Consider the following 10,920-nt stretch of genomic DNA (forward strand, 5'->3'; position numbering starts at 1 on the left):
TACTCATCTTAAAACTCAGATATGTTTGTGAGTCTTGGATGCCCTCTGTGCCCTCTCTGATCAGGCATATGTTTTCCTTTTGTTCCCCGTGCTGTGTGCTGGAGACATGGCCTCGTTTGTTTACCTATCTCCCTTACTGGGTTTCTCCACTACGGGAAGAGCATTGTGTTCAGCTCCTTATTTTCCTGCACCTAATAGTGCATGATGCATCATTGACAGTTCAAAAAACGAATGAATGGTCTTTAATATTTCTTCCTGTTGATCTTATTACCCATGAGAACATGGGATCTTGTTTATATTTAGAATTCATTCTAAAGATGTCTGAGGGCATAGAAACAGTAGTGAATGTGGGCAAGGTGAATTGTTAACATTTTATCTTTGTATTAATACAGTTTGAGTGTTTAGAATTTGGGGAAATTGTACTGCAGGCAACAAGCTATCAGAACACATCTCTTTGCTTGCTAGATGTTAAGAGGCAGCTTGTTGCTCAACTTGCCAGTAGGTAATTAATGACATTCCAGTGCTTAGTGGACAGCCAGCGCTATACAAGCTTCCACTTATCATGAGCAGGTCATCTCCTTGGTCCTTGCTGTAGTCCACTGATTTTCACTGGTGTGCCTCAAGAGTTTCTAAACATGCATTACCTGACTATTTAGTCAGGGACACTGCCCTCATTTCCCTTAGATTGTCAAATAAAAAAAATGAAAACAGTCAACACAGCAATAGCTGTCTGGTGTGAATGAATCAAAAGTATACCAATTTTTTTTGTCAGATAGGCAAAAAATGTATTTTTGGGTGTGCCATAGAATTTTAGTAATTAGTTTATGTGTGCCATGAGATGAAAATGGTTAAAAACTGCTGCTATAGTCACATCTTGATCTTCAAGAGAGTTTTTCTTTTTTAAATTATTTTTAATTACAGTTGACATACAATATTATATTAGTTTCAGGTATACAACATAGTGATTAGACATTTATATAACTTACAGAGATCACTCTGATAAATCTAGTACCGATCTGACACCCTCCGTAATTATTACAATAGTATTGACTGTATTCCCTATGCTGTACTTTATATACTTGTGACTACTCTATAACCAACAGTCTGTACTTCAGAATCCCTTCATGTTTTCTCTCATTCCCTATAGCCCTGTCCCATCTGGCAACCATCAGAATTTAAGAGACTTTTTTCTTTACAGTGGTATAATAGATATCCAAATTAGTTTTAAATAAACGTTAAAACAATACATTTATTTTAGGGTAGGGAAATTGTATCAGACCACTTTCAGTAAAAATATAAAATCTACATTGTTTATTATGTAGAAACCAATGGTTTATTTGATATAATCAAGTGATAGTTTAAACTCTTTCTCTCTCTTTTTAGTGAGAGAGAGAGAGAGAGAGAGAGAGACGGAGAGAGACAAGAAGGTAGAGAGATGAGAAGCATCAACTTATAGTTGCAGCATCTTAGTTGTTCATTGATTGCTTTCTCATATGTGCCTTCACCTGGGGGCTCTAACTAGCCAAACCAATGATCCATTGCTCAAGCCAGCGACCTTCTGGGCTCAAGCCAGTGACCTTGGGGTCATGTCTATTAAGATCCCACATTCAAGCCAGCGACTTTGGAGTTTTGAACCTGGGTCTTTAGCATCCGAGGTCCACGCTCTATACCAGGGGTCCACAAACTTTTTACACAGGGGGCCAGTTCACTGTCCCTCAGACCGTTGGAGGGCCAGACTATAAAAAAAAACTGAACAAATCCCTATGCACACTGCACAAATCTTATTTTAAAGTAAAAAAACAAAACGGGAACAAATACAATATTTAAAATAAAGAACAAGTAAATTTAAATCAACAAACTGACCAGTATTTCAATGGGAACTATGGGCCTGCTTTTGGCTAATGAGATGGTCAATGTCCGGTTCCATATTTGTCACTGCTAGCCGGAACAAGTGATAGGGATATGACGCGCTTCTGGAGCCTTGACGCGTGCCGCCGGCGTCACCAGAAGTAGTACTGTATGTGAGAGACATCGTGCTTTGCGGCGCCGCCACATACAGTACTCTCACCACCAATGAAAGAGGTGCCCAGAAGTGCGGCGGGGGCCAGATAAATGGCCTTAGGGGGCCGCATGAGGCCTGCGGGCCATAGTTTGGGGGCCCTGCCTGTATACACTGCACCAGCACCAGGCTAGTTTACACTTTTTAAAAATAATGTTCAGTGTATCTCTTCTTAGTTGAAAGACTCAAAATTTTATTTTGAAAAAACCTGTGTTTTCTAATTCTCTTTGGTGTGGAGTTTCATTGCGTGGGCTGTCAGCTGCACGTCTTTCTGTCTGCTGTATTTCCACGTGGTCCTCTGTCAAACAGCAGTTGGCTGGGTGATACAGGAATGAGGACCGTGCAGATGGGTGATTTATCTGCAGGTCACAGTGTCCCTTTTCTGGAAAGTTGGTTTTCTTAAATCAGTTTCTTACTTTGTCTTAATAGAAAAGTCATACCTTCTTATGCTTTGAGCTGATGGCACATAGTTATACCTTTTTTCCTCACTGGCAATAGACATATTACAGTGAAGTCACTTTTTATATTTCAAGTTTTAGTTGCTTTAAGATTTTAACTTGAGACTGTTGTTTCTGAGGGTGAGTGGGAAACCGACCCTCTCTGTGAACTGCCCGATGCCGCCTCTCCCCCCCATGGTCTGCTCTCCTCTTTCCCTTCCGTAGATTTTAGTTTGCTCAGTAGGCTTCTGCTCTGTATTCTCATTTTTCTTGTGCATATGATTATTTTGGCATGCTCATTTTTTCAAGGGAACCCCAAGGAGAGTCTTATGAATTAGTTACATGATAATTTTAGTACCTTCATTCTTTATTTTTTTTTATACTTTCCTTCTTAAAAGTCAGTTTACTCATCTCTATGGTGATTTGTTATGAGATGCCCACTGACTTTGAAGTCTAGGACATTTTTCACTTGAAGTAAAACTGAGATGGCTTATTTATTCTAAACATTCTTTAAAATAAGACTTTAATGTAACATTCTTTGTGGATTAATTTGAATATTCATTTTTCTTGATTTTATTATTTTTTGAATAGCAAGTCAGCCCTATTGCATCCTGGCCAGCCATCCGTCCATGAGTCAGTGACCTTTGTTCCCAGTCCCTGGTACGCTGCCATATCTAATCCCTCGCTGCTGGCCTGGCCACCATCGCCCAGGGGCTGTTCAAGGAAGTGAAAAAAGTTCAAGACAAAGGATGCAATTATAGATAGATCCCCTTTCTGTCGGGGGAAATTAGAGATACTGTGTAGATTGTTTATGAATTAGCATAGTTTTAAAAAGTTATTTTATTAGTAAAAAATGGTCTTTTAAAAAGTTCATGTGCCAAACTTTTTTATATTTTCAGCCCACAATAGTTAATAGAAAGTGTGTGTGTGTGTGTGTTTATATATTTATAGCAACCGCCTCTATATCAAGACATAACCAATAGGCTCGGCCCCATATAAACTATTTGTGTCATTGAAAGATAATGTTAAGATTCCTATTTCTTTACTGAATGCACAAAAGTGATAGAAATTACATGTTTCCTCTGATTTGTGTATAACCACACACTGAGCTCCAGAAAAGTATGTGAAGGCATATTGGCCTCCAAAGAACTTTTCTGTTGGAGGCTTCCGAGCTTCATTCAGGTTCCAGGCAGTTTCAGATTTGTTTTACCCTCAGCCATCATTCCAGAGGCTGGTCATTTGTAATTTTGTTAAATGGCTGCTCTCTTTGAGCAAGATAATCTGTTTTCCACCTATCAGCCATAGAAGAACCGTAGTGATCCCTCCTGTCACAGTGAGACAGAATACACATGTGGTGAGAACATTTTGTTCTGATACTTTTTAACCAGAATATTAAAGGTAGGGTAACATTAGCTAAGTGTGTTGACCTATTTTTGTTTCATTACAATTTCATATCAGCTGAGCATATAATCTTCATTCTAAACCTTGTTTATTTGCTGGTAACTTACACTTCAATAATACTTCCTCTCTTCAAGTGTGATCAAGTGCTATGTAGCTTTTTTAAAAAAATATTAAAAATTGGTAATATGCTGAAGGTCACAGTTATTGTACTATCTGAATGCTTCATGGAGAGTAAAACCATGGTGCCAGGAAATCCTTTTGTCAAACTCTCATATAAAGTTTTAAATACTTAATGAATCAAGTAAGGCAAGAATCTCTTTTCAACGATAAATCAGTATGTTCAGATCTTTTTTTCCTGTTTGATTTTGGTCTTGTTTAGTGCTCACTGCCTGTATCATTTTTGTTTGCATTATCACTCTCGTAATGTGTCTCATGAATTCAGTTGATTATTGCAATTTATTTTTTAATTTAAAAGAACCTCACATCTCATTAAAACTTAGTAAGTAACAACATGGCCTAATTGGAACTTATGTTAATTCCGAGTGGCATTTCAAAAATGAATTATTGCTAATGTTGTTTTTAATTTTAATAGCCTCAAGTACTACAGCCTTCCAGCAGCCTTCCCAGACCCACAGACCACGCCCAGGGAAAACTAATAAAATCGCCACCTATCGAGGACCACAGTGAATGCGCGGTGCTGGGCGGACATCAGGGTGCTGTGCATCCAGGTGAAAGCATCCAACAGGACTTGCAGCAAGAAAGCAGCTGTGCTCTGGGGGAGCGGCCTGCTTTCTCAAGCCCGCAGCTCACTGAGGGTGTGGCTAAGGGTACGTCGTTGGAAGCAGACTTGAACATGACCGTGGATGTTCAAGAGCCTTATCATTTGGCAAATGATCAAATTAATGACACGCAGGTTGTGCCCACTCCTCAAACACTTCCCCAGTCAGGTACAGCAGACCCGGCTAAGAGCTTTGGGAAAATTCAGTCTGCGCTGGAAGACTGCACTTCTCAGCCCAAACCCTTGCAGCTCTTTAAGCCATCCATCTTGAATTCCTCAGTACCTCCTTCAGTTTCTGAATTATCTCCAAGTAGGACTCCCACCTGTAAGAACTCACCCATAATCGTACCATGTAATTCCGCAAAACTTCAGCTAACATCTAGTCAAACAAATCACGCAAATAATCTAACTCCAAAAGCATCTAAGCTCCGCCCTCCTTCTGGCACTTTCAAACAAAAACAAGTAAGCAACCCCCGACTGGAGCCTCAAAACTTCCAGGCCAAGACAAGCATCCCAAGGCCACTAACAAAGAGAAAAGAAATCATGCAGCATCCGAATGGCAATTTGAACTCTGGGGATTGTTTGGCCTCCAATCGATATTCTCGTCTTCCTAAACCAAAGATACATTAATTACATAGCCATCACCTGCCAATTTGGTTTTTTTTAAACAGTCTATTCTGTAATAGTTTAACATGCAGTTTGCTGCCATGATGGAGGTCCCTTTGAAAACTTGCAAATCTTAAAAATTAAAATGTGGAAGCTTCTACTAGTTTGGACTCTTCCATTTTATATCCTGGTTGAAGTACATAGCATTTAAGTGTCTTTGTCTCAGGTAAACACAAAAGTTTGCTTACTCATGTCAGAGGCCTGCAGGAGGCTCTAATCATGTTATCTGTCCCTCTGCACATCAGAAAATTTATAATACTTCACTTAGTGGGTGAGAAATGTGCTTTCCTTATTTAGTCCTTTTAAGGTCTGTGTTAATTGTGGTTCTCAAGAGCCTCACTCTTTCATGCATCCCTTTTGTGAATATGGTCATTATTTTAACTAAAGACTTGGTGATAATGAAAGACAATGGCCTGTAAGCAGAGTTTTGCCCAGTGATTTGTACATTTGGAAGGTCTATGCAAAGCCCTGATGAATAAAGATCAGGCCTATGGGGAGTCTAGGTAAGTTTTATTTTTCCTTGTTAGGATCAGCAAGGTACTCTCAGTATTTACCAACTATCCCAGGCTAAAATGTTTCATATTATATATAAACCAATTATGTATGACTTTGACTTTAACATCTTGTTTTTTTACACACACACCATTCTGTTTGTTTTGCTACTGGATGAAGTTTGGAAAGCTTGAGGTACATCATGAAATTCGTACCTAAGGATGTACTCATTAATCACACATTGGTGCTCGAGTTGGGCTGGTAATTCTGTTTGAACCCAATAGGCTACTGACCCATGGTAGCTTTTCTAAATTTCCACAGCATCTATTTTAAATTCTTTTTGTAGTTTGTATATGTATTGATTTTTTGCTCATATCTGAAAACTGGAACAATGGACTTGAAACGTACAATTTTGATGGTATGTAAATATCCCATACATAGGGATTAAGACTATTTTCTGTAGCAAAACAAGTTAAAATATTTTGGCAATAATTTTAAGTTGAAGTAAAACTATCTTGAGAAAGCTAGAAAACACAATTGTTTAGTGTTGCTGAGTTCTCCAGGGTTCCCTTTTATGCCAGTGTATGTTTGAATGACCATTTCTGGAAAAGTAGATTTAGAAAGAGGAACCTGTGTTATACTGAAAGGTATTAAAAGCTATATCAATGGCAATGTGCATTGTTGCGTGCTAGGAAGACGGCGGTGGAACTGCCAAGGGACCAGAGGTACTGACATAATCATGCTGCAGACCGCACTTCCCCGGCTCATAAATGGGCTCCTGTTCTCCCAGATCATGGTCTCTCTAGGTGGCTCGCCTGTTGCTGCTTTAGTTAGAATTCATGTCTTTAAGAGAAATAGGTTTTACTATGTAAATTTTGTTATGATCAGCTGACCAAAAATGTATAAAAGGGATTCTGGTAAAAAAAAATCACTCATATTTCTAGGGATTCCTTTTAAAAATGTACATCGGCGAAATTGTCAGCCCATTATTGGGGAAATAATAGCAGGCACTCTAGTGTAAATTTTGCAAGAGGTGATTATTGTCCTTCTGAGGGTTTGCCATCTGCTGGTCAGGAACCAGTCAGTCCTGGGTGTGGTGACAGGTGAGCATCGTGCTTGCATATGACAGCACTTCTGAAGGAGGAGAAGCACAAGAGTTCAGGAAGTTTTCTCACTGTCCAGACAGTGTCAGTATAGAGTGGTCAGACATGTGAGCAAAGCTCTTGTTTGCTCATGGAGATCAGCAGCAATGGCTGCAGCAGTAAGTGGGCACGTGGTCTTTCATTTTGAAGGAGAAAGAAATCTGATCTCATGGGTTGCATATAGTCTATCATCACTCTGTATTTCTCTAAAGTAGAACATGCTGGTGAATCAGGAGCTTTTTGGTTGAGCTGGCAGTTGATAAAGTCTCTTCAGACACATCCAGAAAGGGCAGGGTTCTGGGGAAGAGACAGGAATGCTAAGAAACCAGAAGGCAGCAGAAGAAGGAGACCTAACAGGAGACGGATTGACTCTGTAACAGAAGTCCCAGGCCTGACTCTGCAGGACTGAGCAGGGCTGCTGAGCACAGGCCACGGCGCCAGCACTCAATCACAGGGTGCCAGGGGTTGGAGCTGACACTATTTTTAACTCCTAATCCGAGGGAAATGTCTTTGCCTGTTATATGAAAATACTGATTTTTGCAATTTGTTCTCATATTTTTCTGCTCTTGCTTCTTGCAGATGAATTTGTAGAACTATGAACGAACCCATCAGTTCTCGCTCTCTCTATCTTTGTTGAGCCTTAATCTTGGCAGAAAGCTCATCATTATAATTATAAAGCATAATATACTTGAGAGGAAAATTTAGGATGCTTGCACAAAACAACAAAGTAAGCACCTGCAATTGTCTTTAAAAGCAGCTAGAGTATTAGGTTCTGCTGCTCCTTGGTAAATGTTAAGTCAGAAGTGAGGAGAGGATGAACTCGCCTGCTTTGACTTCATCTCTGTGTAGTGCTTCTCATATCAACCCTATTCCAAGAGCCCTGCACGAGGACGTAGCTCACTCTTCTCCTTCGTTCTTATGATTTCAGTGACGATGGTGGCAGTGTATGAACTCAAGTCCTGAGGGACACGTTGTCTCAGGATTGGTAAGGTTCACGTTTATGAAAAAGAAAATTACTAGAGTATGTAGAATTATACATTTGGCTGTTAATGGGATGCATATCTTTTTTTTTTTTTTAAAGAAAGCTTGGTCTAAGGAGCATTAGCTTATTAGTCTAAGGAGCATATCAATACTGGTGCGCGTTTAAGGATCACATCATTTTGATGTTAAATCATTTAGAAAGTTTCTAAAGACTGAGACCCTCTAGCGTTTTTCTTTTGGAGTCTCATTTTAATTTGTGCAATATTTTCAGGCATATATACTTATATACTACTGTTCATTGTGTCTAGATAGGTATTAGGGAGCCTGCTAAGTATTTTAACAAGTAAAAACCTGAATATAAAGGAAAATAACAGATTTGCACTTTAATGAGCTTAATTGCTTGGAGCTGTGCCTGAAATACCAACATGCCTCCTATTGGGTATGGCTTTTTTTGTTGTTGAAATAAATTTCTAATTGTTGCTGTTTGAAGTACAACCTTTCAGAGTTATATCCTCAGCATGTCACTTTTCCCATAAAAGCACTAAGTTCTTTGAATGTCTCGACCCTTTAAGTATTTTACTCAATGCATCAAGTAGAACAGGGGTAGTCAACCTTTTTATACCTACCGCCCACTTTTGTATCTCTGTTAGTAGTAACATTTTCTAACCGCCCACCGGTTCCACAGTAATGGTGATTTATAAAGTAGGGAAGTAACTTTACTTTATAAAATTTATAAAGCAGAGTTACAGCAAGTTAAAGCATATAATAATAATTACTTACCAAGTACTTTATGTCGATTTTCGCTAAGTTTGGCAGAATAAATCTTTATAAAACAACTCACTATAGTTAAATCTATCTTTTTATTTATACTTTGGTTGCTCCGCTACCGCCCACCATGAAAGCTGGAACACCCACTAGTGGGCGGTAGGGACCAGGTTGACTACCACTGAAGTAGAACATGACCCTTCTATTAGCTGTCACTTCTAAATCTTCCTGTGGCATAGATGGTGTTACAGACACAGAGTTACACTTTTCATTTCTGAGCAGAATTGTCTTGATGCTTTCCTGGCCTCTGGGTCACTGAGGATATAATTTGAAATCACCAGATAGGCTTGTGAGGAAGATCAGTAAGACTGCAGCACATTTCTGTTTACTCTCAAATTTATACACTAGTTTTCATGTTTTTAAATTAGTGCAGGTGCTTATGTTTGCATGCTTACGCACACATTTGAAAATTAACTATAGCTGTAATACAAATACCTGAAATTTTCCTTAAGGATGACAGCCTTGCTGTTTTTTCTTAATTCTGATGCTTGAATTATATTTTCTCGTTTTCTTTCCACACCTCCCTTTGGTTTTTCTGCTGCAGTAATTTGAAAGAATGCATTTGAATAAATGATTATGATAGTGGGCACCAATCTACAACTGTTGCTATTGATTAAAGATACATGTTTTAATTCTGTTAGAGAAAAGCTATCCATTTTCTCCTTTGCAAAGCATCACCATAACAAAATAATACTGACCCTAAGAATTTAACATCTCTAAGTCATTACTAACTATGAACAAAACCCACAACAATCTTTAATATCTGCAGTATTGTTTTCCCCATTGATTAAAATATCAGTTCAGAGTAAATACTGTATATTAGAATTTGCTTGTAAAATGAATTTTGAAAACTGGATGTAAAGTCTGTTTCCTGAAAATGTTGGCATAGTAAATAAAAATGAAGTTAATAATTATAAAAATATTCTTGTTGTTCTCAACATTGACTTCCACAGTGTTACTTTTTCTTGGATGTCTTTTTTCCACAAAGATTTAAATGCTGTTCATTGGTTGATTGTGTGTGTGTAAACTCTGTCATTTGATGCACTCCCTTCTGCACAAATACTCCAAGCCTTAACTGAGGAGTTGAACAATAGTTTTTTGAGTTTTCACAGATTCTGTAATTATCTAGTATTTCAGTTTCCATTTTAATCAAATAGCTGCTTTATCTTAGAAAATATTGAGATAATGGATAATTTTTACTTTAAAAATATTAGCACCTTGAATTAGAATGCTGTCTAAAAGGGGAAAACACTTTAATTTTTGTTTTGTTTTAGTGTTTTTAAACGTGACATGTACAAAAGAGCTTGAAGCAAGGAGCGTTCAGTGAGAGTTTTAGTGTTTAGGAACAAAAGGAGTAGGGAATTCGCCATTTATTTTATAGTCGAGTTTAGCTATATGTGATAGTCATTGTGTAATAGGAAATTAAAAATTGATGCACTGATATATCATGTTATTAATCCGGAATGGTTATAAAAGTGCTGGGGAGAATGGAGGAAATTTCTTTAGTAATAAATTTGGTAACAGCATTTACCACCTTTTAAGGCCCCCTGAGTTATTAGCAAGTGTTTTCTTAGACTAACTCAAAGTTCTTTCTTTTTAGTCTGTCTTCAGCTGTGTTTCTTCAGTCATTTCTCATTGTTCATTCCACATTTTCCACTCTGAAAAAAAGTGTTCCCCACGGAAAAAAACGTAGAAGTGAATTCTTTATTCTGTTAGGTTTAAGTCATTTTAATGGGATGTCTTAAATGGGCACATCAGTCATTGTGCAAGCTGTTGGGTGTTTGCAGTGAAGGCCTCCTACATGATCCTTGCTCTCAGAGCATAAGGACTCATAGGTTGTTTGAACCTCACACCCAGTCCAGGAGCGCCCATGTACCTGCCCTGCTCATCAGCTTGTTTGGAACATAGCAGTAAAGCCGCTTTTTTACAAATCATTAGTTCTGACTTCAATTCCCTGCCTTGTTCTCATCTTTGCTGCTATATCATGTTAATTCTTCTTTACACGCCTTCATTTCACTTTGAAATCCTGGCATTTTATAACCTAATTTTATTTAAGAACTCTTTCTTTGGCCATCCTGGATGTTCTTGCTCTGCCTGTTTCTTCCTTAGGTGGTCAGTCGATTTAATTTTGAGGTTTTT

At 38.3% G+C, this 10,920-nt stretch overlaps 1 protein-coding gene across 8 annotated transcripts in view; it reads left to right on the plus strand.

Annotated features, from left to right (window-relative positions):
* CCSER2 (coiled-coil serine rich protein 2) overlaps positions 1-9,703 on the plus strand; it is a 178,846-nt gene extending 169,143 nt beyond the window's left edge. For 6 of the 8 annotated variants that reach the window (XM_066243980.1, XM_066243982.1, XM_066243988.1 and 3 more), the window contains one exon: positions 4,490-9,703. In XM_066243980.1, coding sequence (XP_066100077.1) covers positions 4,490-5,305 — 816 coding nt within the window. In that variant the 3' untranslated portion in view covers positions 5,306-9,703. The remainder of the gene's footprint in view (positions 1-4,489) is intronic. The other 2 variants (XM_066243984.1, XM_066243983.1) reach the window with 2 other exon arrangements.
* The last annotated feature ends 1,217 nt before the right edge of the window (positions 9,704-10,920 follow it).

This window comes from Saccopteryx bilineata, chromosome 9, assembly GCF_036850765.1.
Source record: "Saccopteryx bilineata isolate mSacBil1 chromosome 9, mSacBil1_pri_phased_curated, whole genome shotgun sequence".
NCBI classification, from domain to species: Eukaryota; Metazoa; Chordata; class Mammalia; order Chiroptera; family Emballonuridae; genus Saccopteryx; species Saccopteryx bilineata.